Source organism: Pieris rapae, chromosome 4, assembly GCF_905147795.1.
Source record: "Pieris rapae chromosome 4, ilPieRapa1.1, whole genome shotgun sequence".
Classification (NCBI taxonomy): Eukaryota; Metazoa; Arthropoda; class Insecta; order Lepidoptera; family Pieridae; genus Pieris; species Pieris rapae.
In genome coordinates this window covers 8,850,843-8,870,449 of record NC_059512.1, presented here as the reverse complement: position 1 = coordinate 8,870,449, position 19,607 = coordinate 8,850,843, and the positions used below count along the sequence as shown (strand labels likewise).

Below are 19,607 nucleotides of genomic sequence, written 5' to 3'. Positions count from 1 at the left end.
TAATGGCGTCGCCTTCGAAATAATTTTTGTCACATACACAACATACTCCACTAATAATTTATTTATTTATTTATTTATCACTACATTTTATAATATAATAAAACATATATTTGGCTTATTGTATACGCTTCTCAAGATTCAAGTTTATAGTTAAAATTTACTTTGTTTGTCTGTCTTTAATTTAAGATGCCACCTTAAAAATTAGTCGCTCGGTGTTACATACAAAGTTACTATTGCCATACATAATGTATGATTCAATTTCAAAACTTAGATTTTAATGAAATTTATAACAACACTAGCAGACTCGGCCAAGCGTTGCTGTGGCTTTTGTTATATTATATAGTAGTAAGCTATTCAAGGGAAACTGTAGGAGAACTTATGTAAAAGGTAGATATATATATAGCTTATGTGAAAAGTTGGTACTTTTAACACAGCGCCATCTCTTAGAATTGTATCAAATAATAAACAAATAATTTGCAATAAAATAAAATTGCGACTATAATTAAAGATCTAAGCTATCCTATCTCTTAAGTTGGACCAAACTGCTTACGGTGTGCCAATTTAATTTAAAATCGGTTAAGTAGTTTAGGAGTCCATCGCGGACAAACATCGTGACAGGAGATTTATATATATTAAGATTACCTCTTCGCCTTATATAGTTTCGGAGTGCAAATGAACGGAGTTTCGTTAATATTGAGTGCCCGTTTAAGACCTTTCTTCATCGTGGGTTTGTTTATCCACGTCTCACTTGCATTCTCAATTGCGTCCTAAAAAAATATTTCAATAAACAATTTATTAATAATAATAATTTATTTTTAAGAATATGGTACAAAAAATTATGGTAGTACAATCGAAAGTTCGCATATTCTGACATAATGGCGTGCTAATTTGTGTTAAAAGGAATTTTGGTTTGTATAATTAGGCATTTCATACAATGATAAATTATACGATCTGGCCTCGACGTTAACATATTAATAATAATAATAAAGTGGCATTAAAAACCTAAATGATGATCATTTTATATTATAGACAATCGGTCATTTGTATCTGGGAAGATGCCTTTTCTTCACGATTTTTATTTCAATGTACGAACGAGTGTATACACACAGAAAAGTTCATTAGTTTTGGGGATCGAACCTACGTCCTTAGGAATGAGAAGCGCTACCAACACCGCTACCTCAACGAAAGTAAAAAATAATACGAAATATCAGTCTAATCGCAGTTTTTACTGTCAGTTTCTTTTTATCCTAGCCCAAATTCAAATTGACAGATAGAGACGAAAAACAACTTTAGGGGTGCAATTCAAATTACAAGTGATTCCATATCATTATGAGTATCAAAAAGACGTATATCAAAGTAAAAATGATTAGACTTTGGTGTTCATTTATAAAGATCTGTGGTAAATAATGACAATGTCAGCTGACAGTAGCACCATTGCACTGACATAAGACCATAGACATAAAATAAAGCAATACCTGTATGAACGATGATTTGTATGTAAACGTGTTTTGAGGTGACTTTGCCTTCACGTACACTGACATAGGTTTGGGTTTACGAACTGAAAAAATACAAAATAATTAACAAAAAGCATTTATTTTTAGTTTTTTTTGGCCTGAAAGAGATCGCTTCAAAACTCTCTTTACCCTCAAAACTGGTATTCTTTTTTTTTCTGAAGAATTAGCTAGATTGAAAGACAGACAAAGTAAATTTTTATTCATAATAACTTAATTCAAATTTCTATTAATTTCTGTAAAACCTCTCTAGAACGTTAATCAACTTTAATCCTATTTCAAGAGCTGTTAAACCATTCTGAAACTTCGGCATTTGACAGATTTGATATTGTAATTTCACTAAATCTCTGTACGCGTTTTATAAGACATCGGAAGTGTGAAAATTAAACATTTAAAATTATGTAAAATAATTATATGTAATTGTTTTTTAAAGTGTTTTCTTTAAAAAAACATTTGCGGTATACAACTTACCGTGAGGTTCAAACTCCTGGGTAGCGAATTTAGCTACAGTAGTGGCAATATTGGGAACACACCTAGACATTACTTCCACTATGACATCTCTCGCACTCTCCCGTTCCAATAAATCGCTCATTGATTCCACAGATCGACACATTTCCCGCCATTTGCTGTTCGACTTTATTTGCTTGTTGTATTGTTCCGCTTCCAGGTATCTATTTAATACGAATATTTTTTACCATAGTAATATTACCGGATGATTTTATATGTCTAGTAAATGCGCAGATATCGCGTTCAGACAAACAAATAAATATAGCAATTAATGCAAAACCGACATCAATTTTTTTTAGGTTCGGGACGGATTTAAAAAAATCTTTATTTTTGAGTCATAAGGTTATTTATAAGTTATTAATATAAATATAGAATTGAAGGTAAAATAGAATGCCAAGGAAATCAGATTGTAATATTTTGTTCAACTATATATGCTTGTCGTTTAAAAAAATCAAATACACAACGACACGCAATACTCGTCGAGCGAGTTTGCTTATCTTGCCGAAGCCGCGTACAAATTATTTGAAGAAATCTATTAGGTATGAAGGTGTGCAATTATTTAACCAATTACCATCTCAAATTCGCAATATTGGTGTGTTTGATAAATTCAAAAAGGCATTAAAGAAGCATGTCAGAATGAACATAGCTGACTAAAATTGTTACGGCTAATGGCGACGTGTATCTCGCTCGTATATAATATATATATATATATTGATATTAAGTTTCTCATGTAAATAAAATATTTCTGTTTTGTAATGAGAAATAAAGTTCTTTAAACATTATATATTTTTTCTAAAAAAATTGGATATTTATAAATTATTTTTACAGAGTGAAATAGCCTATTCATGTATGAAAAGAATAAATAACTTTGAAAATTAAAAACTTACCTAGACTGTTGCAAATAGTACATAACAAGTATATCGGAGGTAGCAGGTTCATTGCATTCCTTCAAATACCTGATGAAGACCTCTTCTTCTAAAGGTAAAAGAGTCAATTGTAGTACTTTAGACAGATGACCGCTGTTTCTACAACCTGTAATTAGATTTTGTAATAAGTTACGAGAACAAATTATTATCTTAATATATATATTTCTTGTGTGCGTGTGTATGTGACTGAACTCCTCCTAAACGACTGGACCGATTTAGACGAAATTTTTTGTGTGTGTTCAAGGGGATCTGGGAATGGTTTAGATTCACAATTTTGTCCGCTGGACAATGTTTTTTTAATTAATTTTCAATTTATTAGTTGTTGTTGATTTTGGAATGTTTTACATTGGATCCGACAGACGGCGCTACCATCGCAGTGTCAAATTTTAAATAATATTCGAATTTTAATTTTAGTCTGTCCCGAAATTTAAAAAAAGATTTGTTATCATTGTGTTATATCGTGTGTGACCATGTGCTGGATCGTTAGATATTGTCATAACATTTGAATAATAATTTTCATCAAAATGGCTTATTAAAAATTGAAATTTTGAAATTAAAGACGTGTAGACAGGACAACGTCTGTCGGATCCGCTAGTTAGTCTATAATAATTAATTATTATGGACTAAATCATGATCATTTTAATCTGTATGTGATATGACTGGAATTGGAAACCTAAACCTGGTGAAAACTCAAGTAGCGATTAAATGCCTACATTTAATTTTTTTGATTACGTTTACATTTAATCATTTATCATTTTCCATATTAATTGTCAGATTTCTGTATCTGTGTCAGAAACATTTGTCAATGTAATATGCAAGTATTAACATAATTTCATAATTTACATTAGTTTTTTTACTATATTTTTTGACTATAAGTGGAAATCAATCATGCCAAATTTATAAATAAAGTTAACTTCATTTATATAATTTTATTGTATGTGTGTATGCTACTGAATTCCTCTTAAATGGCTGGACCGATTTGTATTAAGTTTTTGTTTGGGTTTGGCTGGCGCACTGGATTGTATAGATTCACAAATTAGCCCGACAGATGGCCTAATTTGTGAATCCTAAACGGCTGATCAGATTTCGATGTAATATTTTGTGTGTTCAAGTGGAGTCGAGAAATTACACGATTTGTTTTTTTATGCAATAGGTGTGTATAGAATAACCTCTGTTAGATTCGCTAGTAATATACATAACCTTTTTAGTGCATAAAAAATACTAACCTTTAAAAAAATAATTCAGCACTTGCGTTTTGTCATCAAGCGATCCACTCTGCGTGCAAACTCTTACAACATCGAAAGCCTCAAAGACCAAACCCCTCGCGAGATATAATTTGCAATACGATTGCCAATCTTCGAACTTGTCATACTCATTCACTGCATTGGTGGTGTCACCCATTCTTGCCTTATTCTGTATCGGAGCTGGCCGTCTAAGATGCAAGTACTGCAAGGCAGCTTGCGACTTCTTTTGCGCGAGCAAAGACGATAGAACGACTTGGTGTTGCCAGTCGGATAAAGTGTTGCCTGTTAGGCATTGTAATTGATCGAGTGCGAACTGAAATATTAATTATGCTTTTTTATATACTTGATGTTCATAGTATTTTCTTTTATTTACATAACTTTTACACATTTAAAGAAAAACACTTAACGAAAGCGAAACGTCGGTTTAAATTTAAAATTATGTACAAATAATTATAAGTTTAAATACAATAATACATAAATATAATCCGTAAAAAAGTGTTTTTCTTTATACTTGATGTTGTTAGATGTTTTTACTGCGTGATTCTGTAGTAACTTTATCCCAACATATGAATTACTTTGCTAAGGTATCCCGTAGAAACTATTCGATATATTTATATATTCATTATTTTACTAATGTTATACTAATTAAATTAGAGTGTTTACCTGGAAGAAATCGCTCGAAAGCGATAAGGCCCTCCTTTTCATTAAATTATGTTCAATTTCTTTAATGTAATGCATCGAAGTGTTATATAATAAAATCTAATCAGTAATATAATTTCTAAGTTAATATAAATAATGCCTTACATGAAAGTCCCTGTGGTCGAGATGCCAGAAGGCTTGCGTGGCGCGAACCTGAGTCGTGCTTAGACCAAACATTGGCGGGAATTGCATTAGGCGACGGATCACTGCCTCGTACCTAATAAAATAGCCATGGAATTAATTATTAGATAAAAAAAAACACGGCTGTCATAATGGACCGCTGACGTCAAACGGAACACATAATATATAAATTTTACCTAAAAATAAAATTTGTATCTAATATCCATCCACCTATATCCTAAGGATACGCACTCGCTAGCCCTCTGGCATTGGGTTGTACATGGGCGGCGGGATACCGACGCCCATGTGCGGGAATGGGTCGGATACTAGCGATTTGGGCGGAAACGGAAACGATATACTTTCATAATGGACCTCGGACGTCAAAATGAACACATCATACATTTAGGAGAATGACCAACAAAAAAAATTGAATAAAAAATCAATTATAATTATTTTCAAAATAATAATTTACTCACTGTCCATCATCATAGAGCATAGAGTAGTCCAGTAAGAGATATAAAAGAAGAGAATGTTTGTGTTCTTCAGATATATCTGGTAAGAGATACAGTCTTAGTAATGCGTATAGCGATGGAGGTGGGTACAATCCACCGCATTCACTGCCCGCACGAGTCCAAATCCTATAAAATAAAATTAATATAAATTAGGTATCAAAAAATTTGACTATAACTTAATTAGAGTAATATTCAATTTTTTTTTTTTTAAATGAAACCAATTAAAATAATTTTAATTTAATGAGTTTTAATTGAGCAACGTTGCTATTATGTATAAGTGAAGTTCTCGTATTAGGGACAATTATTAAAAAAAACATTTTATTTAGATTATATCACGTCAAAACATATGTCTGAACAGGCTCGGAGATCAGAAGTAAAACATGAGATACAGTAATATATCATATCAGATAATAATAATTCAACCAATTTTTAATAATAATTAAAATAGGTAGATCATTTTACAACATAGGTAAGAGATATCTTCTAAAACCTTATGTCATTGTTATACTCCATGCAACCAGCAATATAGTGCACATATATTACACGAAACATACGGGCACTGACGTCAAATGCACGTATACGTGCACGTGCACGTACTGCTAGCGCTCGATAACGCTGTATCATTTGTACCAACTATCAACTACCGCCGACACATTATTTGACGCTAGTCACATGTCAATCAACAGTAAAAAGAATTGTGACAGTAAAAAAATGGCGAATAATAATTGTTTTATATCATTCACTTGTCTACAAAATACTATGGTATAGAATTTTATATTTTTACTCACTGGTGCACAGTTTGACCTCCAAATTCATTGATGATGAGCTGGTCGACATACAGAAGCGAGCTAGGGACGCAACTCGGATCACCGTCTATAGAATCGCCCTGTATACGATGAAGCTTTTCGCGGCTGGAATAAACATCAATACGATATTAATGTATACGTATGTATATGTATGTACGTATATGTATGTTTGTAACGAAAATGTTACATTGAGTAAAATTAAGTATATAAATAAATAAATAATAAAATAAATGGGCAGGCTGGTAGTATACACAAACATCTATATAAAAAATGCAGACAAGAATTTGAAAAATCTGAAAAATTGTATGGAAAACCTTTAAACCTCTTATTATTATTATATACATATATATACAAAATTTGGCCACTATAATTATTTTTCTATATGTTTAATTTAATTTCATCTAAGAAAAACTTACCGCTTCTTATAAATCGCGTACAACTGTTCAGCCGGATATGGCAGTGAGGCGTGCGGGTGGTTTCTCTCGGGTAATAAACCCACTCTCAAAAACCACTGAATCACTTGGAAATACAGAGACACGGTGCCAATACCCTTGAACTTCTCTTCTATCTCACTTAGAGCTGAAAGTTAGGCATTACTTAATAAAATCTTCCACATAATAAAAATTATTCAATAAAATATATGTTGAGTATTTACAATGTTTTGGGCCGCTAATGGTTAAAATGTTTTTACTTCATTATTAATTGATTTTTTAGCAGAAAAATATCCGTACAATATCCTAAATAGCGATAAAATAAAGAAATTATTATCTTCAAACGCGCTTTTCTAAGATCTCCTATAAACGCACACACATTACACATTCCCTCACAGAGGTATGTTTTTAAAAGAAAAAAAATATTATTGTTAATTTTAGAAGTGAAATTAAAATATTAAAAAAAAAACAGTCTAAAATTAAGGTTGGATAGCACATAACACATCTAATTTTAATTATACCAAACAATAAGTATTTGTTTATCTCGTATAAGGGGCCGTTCATAAAATACGTCACACTGAAATCAGCTTTTTTTGACCCCCCCCATAGTCACGCTGTGTCACACTTTTTGTGACCCCCCCCCCCAGAAATATTTCGCCACAAAAACTACGACCCCCTCCCCTGCTGAGTATGATAAATTCTAAATGATAGTAGACAAATTCTGAAAATTAAAAACTTTTATTTAGTTATTATAATAAAATTTAAATAAATTAATAAATATCTTTCATAACGAACATATAAATAATATTTCTATTATTCAAAAGTCCAAGGATTTAAACGTTACTCTCTCAAGTATTGGAAAAACAAAGAAACCCGTTGTGACGGATCGCAACGCCGCTAGAGTCGCGCCACAGAGCTAGCGCTCATGTCAAAAAATAATAAACGGCGAACGTCACGCTGCCCTATACCCCCCCCCCCCCCTTGTCACATCTTGTCACACTTAGCCAGACCCCCCCCCCCTTGTATGCGAACGTATTTTATGAACGGCCCCTGAAATAATATGCAATAATCGCAACCTTACCCTCAGGCACAACCAGGTTGCAGCATTTCGTAATGACGGCATCAAGTAGTCCCGTCAACTGACTCAGTTGTTGTACGCTGTGCTCCAGGCAACGTATAACATTCCTGTAAAACCAAACCATATAACGTTTTAGGATGTTTCTGTAGTTTGCTCCGAGCTTTTTAATTACAGCAAGCAAACTTGCCCGCTCTACGCCCTTGACTTGCGAACTGGTAGTAAATGTAAATCTTATATATAAAATTCTTGTGTCACGGTGTTAGTAACCGAACTCCTCCGAAACGGCTCGACCGATTCTCATGAAATTTTGTGTGCGTATTGGGTAGGTCTGAGAATGGAACAACATCTTTTTCATCCCCCTAAATGTTAAGGGTGGTCCACCCCTAAATTTTTTAGATAATTTTTTTTTATTATTTTTAGTTTTTATTTTTTTACGATACACCATACAAAAATACATGCAACCCTAAATTTTCACCCCTCTACCCTTATCCTCTCTATTGCACGGGCCGCACGACTGTTTATATCTCATCTGTACATCTACTCACGCGGCCTAGACCCTCGCGCACCGCGCCCGATACATCGCAACAAAAACCATTATATCTGTTGGAATATAATAACTACAACTATGAAAAAAATACTAGAAAATAGCTTAAAGGATATAGATTAAAATACATTTAATAATAATTAGATGCCCGTGACTACAATATCTTAAAGTTGAAATCAAACTCAATTTAATAGCCCGTGACGACAATATTTTAAAGTTGGAATCAAACTCAATTTCGCATTTAAAACTATAAAATATTATCATAATCATAAAGTACAAATATTCAAGTTTATTTTGATGTATGATAATTAAAGAAATATGATATAAAACTAACAAAATAATTGCCGACACTCGATACACTTGTTGACAAAATTGACAAGTACCACTTAACCGACTTTGGAATTTTTTTTGTACAAAGAACTCTTCATATTTCATTGCCATCTGTTGTTAATTGGGTACACTATTTCGTAAGCTATCGTTCTACGTCGATAAAAACGTTTATTTCTTAGGTCAGTTTGAACTAGATGGCATTTTCTTAAACTCTTCGTTTTGGGTACTGTAGTTACCACGTACGAATGAGGCCATACTGTTTTTTGGTTACTGTAGTACCCACGTACAAAAGAGTGGTTGTTTTTTTTGGTAATTATAAACTTTAATTTTTTGGCACAAAAACATGGCAAAACAACGTTTGCCGGGTCAGCTAGTTTACAATATTTTTTTTGACGTTTATAAGTGTTCTTGTTTACCTATATGAATAATGATACATATTTTGATTTTAAAACTAGCTGAAGACGTCAAACAGATCTCACATATATTCAGGTACCCCATAAATTAATCAAAGTAATTTACCAGCACTGCATAGTCATTTTTTTTACAAGAATAGACTTGGATGTAAATTTGAATAAACAGTATACATGATAGCGTCATCTTCAATCTGCACTTTCAAATCATTACAAAGAACAAGCTAACGAATATCATAATCCATATTAGTGTAATAATCAATTCCTAACTAATTAACACCCGAAATCCACAATCTCAATAACAATCTGAGATCAGACCGTGAAGTCGATGGATCTCCTATCTGCACCCCAATAACCAAACCCTACGAAGACAATCCCTTTTTGGCGACGGATTGAATGCAATCTCTTCGCTCTTTACACTCATATTTGATAATCAATATAAACCATTACAAATAATTAATTGGTGTATTAAAGTTAATACACGACGACCATGATTAACGAGCATAGCGCGGAACTAAAAAAAATCAATCCTACTTTAGCAGACATAAAAAATACAAACCACAATATTGAAAACTCAATTGCATTTCTCATGGCGCAAAATGATGAGTACAAGAAAAAAATTGAAAAATTGGAACAACAGTCACAGCAAGATCGGTTAAATATAGCAACCCTGGAGGAAAAAATTGAAGAAATGCATAAGGGCATGAGAAAGGCTAATTTTGAAATTAAAAATGTCCCAAAAAAGATGAATGAAACAAAAGAAGACTTACTCGAAATGGTTAAGTGTCTGACTTCAAACATTGGCTGCCCTCTTCCCAAAACCGAGATTAAAGATATTTACAGGCAACGCTCTAAGAAGGAAGGTATTAAAAACTCGACTATCTTGGTTGAGACTACTTCAACGTTGCTTAAGAACGACATCATAAAAATGTGTAAAGCTTTCAATATAAAACACAAGTCTAAATTGTGCGCTAAACATCTAGGATTCCATATCAATGAAGATACTCCAATTTACATATCTGAAAATCTAACGCCAAAAGCATCTAGACTCCTTTTTCGTGGAAAAGAGTTGGTGAGATCAAAGGCATATAAATATTGCTGGACTTCGTATGGTAAAGTATATTTAAGGAAAGATGATAATACACCTATACTCTTACTCAAGACGGAAGCTCAAATACAGCAAATAATGCAATCCTGCTGACTATTGCAAGCCTTATTAGTTTTTAAAATTAACTGTCAGTTTATCTTTAGCAACTGTTATCCGTTAACTATTATCAACACACTAAAACATAATACACCATTGTACACTCATCTTTATACTCAACACAAAATTTTTCCTCTTTTATTGTCTGTCTCTATTGCTCGGACAAAAATGATCATCGTAATTTATGTTCTCTATCTCTCTTACACGTATCATGCCAAATACAATAATACTCAATACTACCCTCAAATACTGTATGACACAATATTTTATAATAAAATACCAATACCTTTCATTTTTTCGATCGACACTGATTATCGTCATATAAAAAGATATATTTCTGCATATACAAACAAAAATACTCGTTATTACCCTCAACTACGTCATGACATGGAATTTAGTACTGAATTACCAATACCAACTAATCATTCGTTTAGCATTGATTGTAGTCATGTAAAAGAAAATATTTTTTCCTTCAAAATTTATTATGAATAGTACACTAACAACAATTAATGATTTAGACAACACTGAAATGACTATATCCACTACTTGTGAAATAAACAACCTAAAGCAATTTATAGATCCTAAAAAAAGTGATTTAACAATAATTACCCAAAATATAAGAAGTATTTATAGGAACTTCGACAGTCTGGAAGTAACCTTGAGCAGTTTAGAAGTTGAGGTTGACATAATTATATTGACTGAATGCAGATTGAATAATACAAAACCTATTCCTCAACTTAGCCAATATTCATCATACCATACTACGAATCAATTAAATCAGAATGATGGCGTAGTAGCTTATATTAAGAATAATCTGAAACCCAAAGTACGCGAAATAATCTTAAAAAATGCATCATGCATACAAATTGAGGTACTAAATCATTTAATTTTAGGAATTTATCGTTCTCCTTCTATACCGAGTTCAGACACATTTCTTGAATCACTTCGTCTGCACTTGGAACATGTGAAAAACAAGAAAAATATAGCCATCATCGGTGATATAAATATAAATCTAATCTATAATATCGACAACAGTAACCAAAACAACAGACTCAACTACCTTAACATGTTATCTATATACGGCTTAATGCCGGGACATCTCTTTCCAACTAGAAATAATAGTTGCCTAGACCATGTTATAATAAAACAACAAAATAAAAAAATTCAGGCAAAAGTAGCTGTACTAAATACTTCAATTTCAGATCATCTCATGGTATTTTTAAGTTTACAGAAAGTAAAAATGCATAACGCAGTTGAAGCAAAAAAATTCAAAACCTATACAGATTTTGATAAAGCGGTAATAACATTAGCTAATAAAAATTTGAATAATCTCTTACTTTGCACGGATCCTAATGTAGTCGTAGACAAATTGATAGATAAGATTAAAGAATCCTTAGAAGAAAATACAACAATCACAAATGTATCTAAACGACATCAGGTATTAAAGCCGTGGATAACTGCCGGTATCTTACGTTGCATAAGAAATAGGAATAAAATGCAAAAACGGTTAAAAAGTAATCAATATGACGAAATTCTATCAATAACTTATAAAAGATATAGAAACTTTTGTAACAACTTAATCAAAAAATTAAAACGGAAATATGAAAGAACACAATTGGATAATTCAGTTAATGACCCAAAACAGTTGTGGAAAAATATTAAGAGGATTGCATATATGACTCAAACAAAACATAATAATAACGAACTAATAAACATTAAGCCCACGCCCACAGAGTCTGTAAATGAAGTTAATAACTACTTTACAAATCTTGGCCCATCACTAGCTCAGGAAATTCAACAAAACCCGTCACGGTCCTCCACATCACCACCTGCCCCTAAATCTAGCTCCCACTCGTTTGTTTTATTTAGTACTGACCTTCTAGAGGTAGATCATATAATCAGAAACCTAAAATCTGATAGCACACCAGGGTGGGATAATATTCCCGCACGATTCTTAAAACTCGCTAGAAGTCTCATAGTACCTTGTCTATGTCATTTGGCCAATCTATGTTTTCAAAAAGGGATTTTCCCGACAAAACTTAAGCAAGCTATTATTGTACCAGTATTTAAATCCGGCGATAAGGACAAAGTCAATAATTACAGGCCGATTTCAATTCTTCCAGCCATCTCCAAGGTACTAGAAAAACTTCTGAATATTAGATTAATAAACTACCTTAATAAATTTAATATTCTATCAAGCTCACAATATGGATTCAGGCAAGGAAAATCCACGGAAGATGCCATATCTCAATTTACGTCTCTGATAGTGACAAACCTAGATAAGGGAAAGAAATGCCTTGGTGCATTTCTAGATTTACGAAAGGCCTTCGATACTGTCTGTATCTCTTCACTTTTACATAATATGGAGCAAATAGGAATAAGAGATATACCCCTGAATCTATTTTGTGACTACCTCTCAAGGCGAACACAGAGAGTGAAAATAGGCGACTACATAAGTGATGAAATGGAAATAACCTATGGGGTTCCGCAAGGAAGCATATTAGGCCCAACGTTATTTCTAATATATATGAATGCGTTAAGTAATCTAAAACTTGATAACGGGCAAATATTATCCTATGCAGATGACACAGCTGTACTTTTCACAGGAATTAACTGGGCAGAAGTGAAAAAATCTACGGAAATTGGACTGACAACTATTGCTAATTGGCTTGATTTCCACCTTTTGTCTCTCAATAAAGAGAAAACTAACTATATATGTTTCAGAATTTCTAATCGAACGCAACCACCTAAAGATTTTAAAATTAAATTACATAACTGCGATATGCAAAGTGTCGGTAACTGCCCCTGTCCTCCAATTACAAAAGTTAGCTCTACCAAATACTTAGGCATTCACATAGACGAACGGCTATCATGGTATCCTCATATAGAGTCCATGACTGGTAGATTACGGAAATTTACATACATCTTTAAAATTTTGCGATACATCACATCGTATGTTATACTTGAAAGAATTTACACAGCACTCGTTCAGACCGTATTAACATATTGCATAAACATATGGGGTGCGGCCAATAAAACAAAATTTTTGGAATTGGAACGGGGACATAGGGCTCTTTTAAAAGTGATGCTGTTCCGGCCATACAGATTCCCATCGGAAGAGCTCTATCATCTTAGCAAATTACTTTCCGTTAGGAAGCTGTTTGTCCTGAATCTAATTTTAAAAACCCACAGAGCGCTCCCGTTTGAGAATAGGCTGGTCTTAAAAAGAAATAGGGATGTTGTAGTCGGTCAGACCGTAAGAACCGACTTCGCTAGACGCAATACGCAAGCAGCCTATTTATATAATAAATTAAATAGACTGCTTAACATCTACCCTCTCACCGCCTACAACCTAAAAACCCGAATAAAAGACTGGCTTATTATCACGCCTTATGCAGTATTAGAACTGCTTTTGAGACCCATGATTTAAATAGCTACACGTTACTCATTCACTCACCTACTCACTCATTCATTCACTCACCTACTCACTCACTCATTCACTCTCTCACACACTTACTCATGCACACAATCAGGTGTGATGATAACGGTTTAACAAGTAAAAAATAAAAAGGAAATGAACTGGATAAATTATTTTATGTAATTAACTTTGTTATGGAAGAGCTGGGAACCCTAACACAGGTATATTTACTTAAAAGGGTTCCCAAATCTTACACTATGAAAAGAAAAATGTACCAACTTTAATGAATAAAGACTTATTATTACACCAATCCGACCTGCCATGGATAGCTTGTCTTGACAGATGCCTATTACAACCCGTCGATTAGTTATTGGTACACTTTAATCAATATTTGGATTCAGATGTCTCAGATGGTCAAAAATGGATTGAGATAAGAAAACTCACCTGTCTGGCAAAGTGGCCGAAGTGAAGAGGGGCAAAATAAGTTCTTTTGCGTTCTCCTTTAGTTCTATAGCGCGCTTCCAAGCCCAATCCACCTAAAAAAATATTATAAATATGTTTTTTTAATACAACAGCAAACAAGGATATTCTGGTATTTTCTGAGATACTGTGCATAATATGGCATATATCAATAATTTTTATATAGAATATACTAGCTGACCCAGCTAACTTCATATCGCTTAACAACCTAATAATATAGTATAAGCAGAAACTGAACAGAGGGCAGTAGGTGGTTTCGATCCCCACCCGCTTACTATAAAAGAAAGGCCTCAGTGTGCGACGCTAGCTCTCCCCCCGCGACGGCCCAAGCCGAGGTTCGAGTCTCACAGGAGACGCCCTTGCGCGAGTCGCGGGAAACCCCCCCCTTGCGGCTGAGCTAAGCTCGCCAAACAGCCCGTTTTCCACGGATTCCATTCAAAAAAAAAAAGAAAAAAAAGCGACGCTAGCATTCGCTGCCCGGACGTTGACTAGAGTGGTCGTTCCATGTTATTTTTATTCCGTGTGATTTTGTGTTATTGTTTTAAGATTAACGGTTGTCTTTTTAGAATATCTAAAGTCGTGTTGTTTGTTTGTATAAGTCAGTTTTATGATAATTTTAGTGTGATTTTGAAATTATCGCGTTTTCTTAGTTTGTTCATAAAATAACTTCTAAGGTTATTTCGAATTGTTTTTTTTATATTTAATTATCACTTCTGGTTGCTAAAAATAGTATTTAGGATTTCATGAGATAATAACATTCAACACTATTTTTTACAAATACAGAAATTTTTTATTGTTTGCCAGTTGGCAGTTTTACACATTAGGCCTCTTATCTCTAATCAATATTGTGATATTGCATATTAAAGCACTTTTACTGGCAAAGATTAGTTTGTTAGCATCAGCCATTTAATTTCGACCTTAGAGACTACATTTTAAATGCTTCTGCTTGGATCGACCACTCAATCGAACTGTTTATAACAATCACAATTTGTAATAAACAAGTTTAGTAACATTTCGGGTACTCGTTCCACGACCACGACTAGCCCAGCATCATACGGCAGCAATAGGAACGAGTGTCAAAGATTACTTTAATATTTATTGTCATTGAGTATTAATATTAAAATATATAAATAACCATAAATATATAGATATATAATAATAGCCTTTTTTATCGGACATTTCGGCGTATTCTTTATTTTTATTTTTCGTAGATTGATTCTTTCTTCCATTTCTGCTTGTCCGCTTGCCAGGTGGCAAAGGCCTCCTCCAATCTACTCCATTCTGGCCTTTCTAAGGCCACTCTACCCCATGTTGTTCTCTAACCTGGGTAGAGTTTGGTTACTGTTTTCTTTATAATTTTGTTTTTTATTTATTTTTGGAGGGTTTCGGTCTAATTCCCCACGGGGACCAGCCGGGTTGGGGCTATATAGATATATAATATATAATAAATAATATTTAAAATTATGATAAATAACCTCGGAATAATGACAGCGCTTTTGATAGGAGAAAAATATTTTTGCTAACAGTAACTAACATGAATTTGTTTTGTATATTTATGTTCTGACCTTCTAGCCAGTGCTTCCCAAGGTGAGATAATTTGATGGTTAAGAAAGAATTCTGAATATTTTTAATTACCGTCTTTCCGTAAGAATTTCATGGTAATTTCTTCCTAAAACCTTTCATTTAAACTTTTTTTATTTCTTAACTTTTAATAATAAATTTATATTGCGTATGTTGCAAAACAGACAGGCTATGGTAGGACATGACAAAATGGTGAAAAAACACTGTTTGACCTTCCAAGATTTATTTTTTAAGTTTTGGGCTTAAGTTACTAGTTAAAAATTTGGGTTTTTTAAACAACTTTTAGAATTTATTCTGTGTGTACCAGAGTCTAATACATTATATTATACTTGGGGCTAGCTGCCTTATTGAAGAGGGAATAAAATAAAATATTTTCGTACTTACCAAAAAAGTGAGGGTACATCCGACCCCTGTGTGGGTACCAGTCGCCCAATCTTGAGCACAGCGCTTGAGAAACTGACTCAATCGAGCTTCAAGCGCAACAGACAGTAAGAATTTTCGTTGTTCATCCTGAAAGGAGAAAATTTTAAACATACAAAGTACCCATGTTACAAGTGAAACATCTTTGAACTTGTTAGCACATGATAAGGCATGAATATATATAATAAATATATATAATAATTTATGTAACATACTTACTTTTTGTTGTTTTATATGTATAATTATGTATAAATTAATTAATAAATCAAGTTAGGATATCATCACAATCGGTTCCATAGATTTTAAGATTAACAAGTATTTGCATTTATAGTTTTTTTTTAATATATTTCCATACCACAGAATTGTCCAAATCCGGCGTAATATAGGCAGGCATAAGTCCGGCGGACATACAGGACGCGTAGAGTCGAGCTGGGGACAGCAAGCAAGAGGGCCCCGAACTCGAAATAGAGTTGATGATTTGACGTTGTATGCCCACCGTGTGAAGCTTAATAGCTTCCGAGGTGTTAAGGCACACACAATCTGAAAGAAGATAAAAAAAATTACACTTTCAGTATTTAAGGTGAATAAAAATAACGATTTATTTATAATAGCATATATTTTTTAATAGGATATAGTAAGAAAAAGGGCAGTATCGCAGCCCATGGACACAATTTTAGTGGGTTCATGCCAGGCACAAGGTTAGTGCCAGCCTTAATACTATTAATAAACAATAAAAAATTAAAAAACTTAAACCAAAAAATTTACTTACTATATAGTAATGAATTAGGGTAAAAATGTTCCTCAAGCCTGGTAGCGTGGGAATATGGGGATAGAGAGCTGGGATCCAGCCTCAAGTCCAGGGTGAGGCTTCCTCTTCCAAGCTCTGAACACCAAGCGGTACTCATGAAAGTGTTACTTTGGAGTTGGTATGTAGCTGAAATCATCAAATTTTAGGCTATAGCAGACATTTAAAAAAAAAAACAATGAGCTTTTTCATCCGAGAACATTAGAAGATTCTTATCCATATTAATATATATATACATATATAAAAGTAATATGGTAATTACATATTGTTAGTTATAAGATGTAGAAATATAAGTTTAATTTTTAAAGTTTTTATGTAGGATACTTGGTGTGGGAATAATTTTGGAATTCTATAGAATTAGTAGTAACTTAAAATCTAGAAAATCTAGTGGAATAAATAAAATAAATATTTCTATATAATTACCTTTTACTTATTTTGATTTTATTACTTTATATTTTTACTTTAATTAACTTTGGGTTCAAACTTATGAAAACATTTATGCATTTTTAAGTTTGTACTTACCAGGCATTTGGTCTTTATACCACTGGTCTAAATCAAAAAGAAGCATGCCGTAATGTGATGACTTGGCCTGTTCACCCCAACATTCCCAAACCAGCTGACATAGATTTAACATGGCTGAAAAGGAAAATAAATACCTTTTTTAAATCATTCTTATTTAAAGCATATCATATTCAATATGATGATGCCAGTTTAAATTATTTTTGGCTTGTATGCCATTTAATTGTATAAATAATATCAATAAAACATTATAAAACTTACTTATGAATATAATTATTTTTTATAGGTTGGCATGAAATTATTAAAATATGATCTGGGTGCTATCATTGTTACTAAAACCTAACAAATTAATAATCAGTACCACACCACAAATTCGAGACCTGAGACTTGTATGTTATAATAGCATGGGCCATAAGACCCACTGTCTTGTTAACATTGTAAAACACACATTGCTGTGTTTTCCTGTTTTTATATAGGAATCAAGTGAATGTATATAATATGATAATGCCAATAATAAATAAATATACTTACTATCCTCCCCTTCCTCTCCCAACATAGTATTGATAGAGAATGTATGAGTGGAAATACAGCGACCACCAATTAAGTGCATATTGTCCATAGATCCTAATTCTACTTGAAAACATACTGTTGCTGAAGAAAACTCCTGTAATATTTAAAATTGAAATAGAATATTATATGTGATATACATAAATACCTATAATAGGAACATAACAAACCTGATATAGACATTTATTATCAACCAGCATCCGTTTCCCTTGGTAAGTTAAAGAGTACATCACAGCCAGTGGAAACTCATGTTCCTCAAATCTATTTGTAACCGAAAATACAACCCAGAGATAGCAGAATGCTCTTGGGTCATCGCAAGGTTCCTGTAAATACACATTTAAAAGATTTACATAGCGACTTATTTTATGCAATTTTCAAGGCAAAATAAGTTTTTTTCATTAAAATTTGTTTGATATGACAATCATGTGAGAATACTAGATAAAATGTTTTAATAATACTATATACAGTAAGTTTTATCACCTGGAATCCGAAATGTGTTACTGGCAAGCACTCCACATTCACCTGAGATGTATACTCAAGAGCTAAATCAAATATATTCCATAATTGAAATGCACCAAAGTTGTACCCAACGGCCAAACTGCCTAGTTGTGGAATGTATTGGACGACAGTTACTCTTACATGGTCTTTTTGAGCTTTCATTCTTACAGTACCATCGGGGTTTCTAAATATGTATTGACTGTCAATAAATGAATCTTCATTTAAAACTATGGTAAAGTGCTCATTATTATTTAGTGGTAGTTCTCCCTGTCTCTCATATTTGTAAAGTGATTTAAGAGACATAAATGACAGAGTAGCTGGATCTGACTCATTTTTTATTAGATCTACATTTCCTTCAGTTATGTCTGTAAGAGCTGAAATAAAAATACAGTTCAATCATATACAGAATCTTACTTGAAGACCATATACATAATTTTTTTGTTACAATCATCCTTCTAAAATCTAAAGTAATGATTATTTTAAGTTCAAAATAATAATTTCTCATACACTTGCTATAACCCTGGATATAAAGATTGTTGTTTTACTTTACTAATATAATTTAGATTTTAGCACAATCTTTTTCTAGGAGTAAGTAGGAGATTAATTTTATTTTCTTATATTAAATAGGTAAGGATAAATACCTTGCATTAAACAGCTTCTATTAAGGTCTATAACTAAAACCTCTCCCTTCTGAGTGCCAGCCATCAACAACCCATCAAAACAAGTAAGTGGTCCATTATTAACGTCATCACATAAGGCCAGCTCTGTGATAATTACATCAGTTTCTATACAGCGAAGTATTTGTGACCCATTAATATGTAGAATGCAAATTAAGCCTCTGTCATCAGTTTCAAGGCTTATAACAAGCTGTTGGGAGCCTCTGGTGAGGGGATTTGGTAGTTCAATCACACTGGTTACTGTGATATGGCTAAAAAAGATTTTTTTCAAGACAATTATTAGAAGAAAGTGCTGTCTAAATATTTTAGGCAAACAATAA

At 32.9% G+C, this 19,607-nt stretch overlaps 1 protein-coding gene across 4 annotated transcripts in view; it reads right to left on the bottom strand.

The window, feature by feature from the left end:
* LOC111003021 (protein ELYS) overlaps positions 1–19,607 on the bottom strand; it is a 33,297-nt gene that overhangs the window by 12,982 nt on the left and 708 nt on the right. For all 4 annotated transcript variants that reach the window (XM_022273360.2, XM_022273362.2, XM_022273361.2 and 1 more), the window contains exons 3-21: positions 19,252–19,538; positions 18,593–18,984; positions 18,283–18,435; positions 18,077–18,209; positions 17,549–17,662; positions 16,991–17,155; positions 16,577–16,761; positions 16,186–16,311; positions 14,185–14,276; positions 7,838–7,941; positions 6,742–6,904; positions 6,308–6,430; positions 5,484–5,645; positions 4,993–5,104; positions 4,171–4,501; positions 2,906–3,050; positions 1,983–2,182; positions 1,476–1,558; positions 643–767 (exon numbers count right to left, since the gene is read on the bottom strand). In XM_022273360.2, coding sequence (XP_022129052.2) covers positions 643–767; positions 1,476–1,558; positions 1,983–2,182; positions 2,906–3,050; positions 4,171–4,501; positions 4,993–5,104; positions 5,484–5,645; positions 6,308–6,430; positions 6,742–6,904; positions 7,838–7,941; positions 14,185–14,276; positions 16,186–16,311; positions 16,577–16,761; positions 16,991–17,155; positions 17,549–17,662; positions 18,077–18,209; positions 18,283–18,435; positions 18,593–18,984; positions 19,252–19,538 — 3,195 coding nt within the window. The remainder of the gene's footprint in view (positions 1–642; positions 768–1,475; positions 1,559–1,982; positions 2,183–2,905; positions 3,051–4,170; positions 4,502–4,992; positions 5,105–5,483; positions 5,646–6,307; positions 6,431–6,741; positions 6,905–7,837; positions 7,942–14,184; positions 14,277–16,185; positions 16,312–16,576; positions 16,762–16,990; positions 17,156–17,548; positions 17,663–18,076; positions 18,210–18,282; positions 18,436–18,592; positions 18,985–19,251; positions 19,539–19,607) is intronic.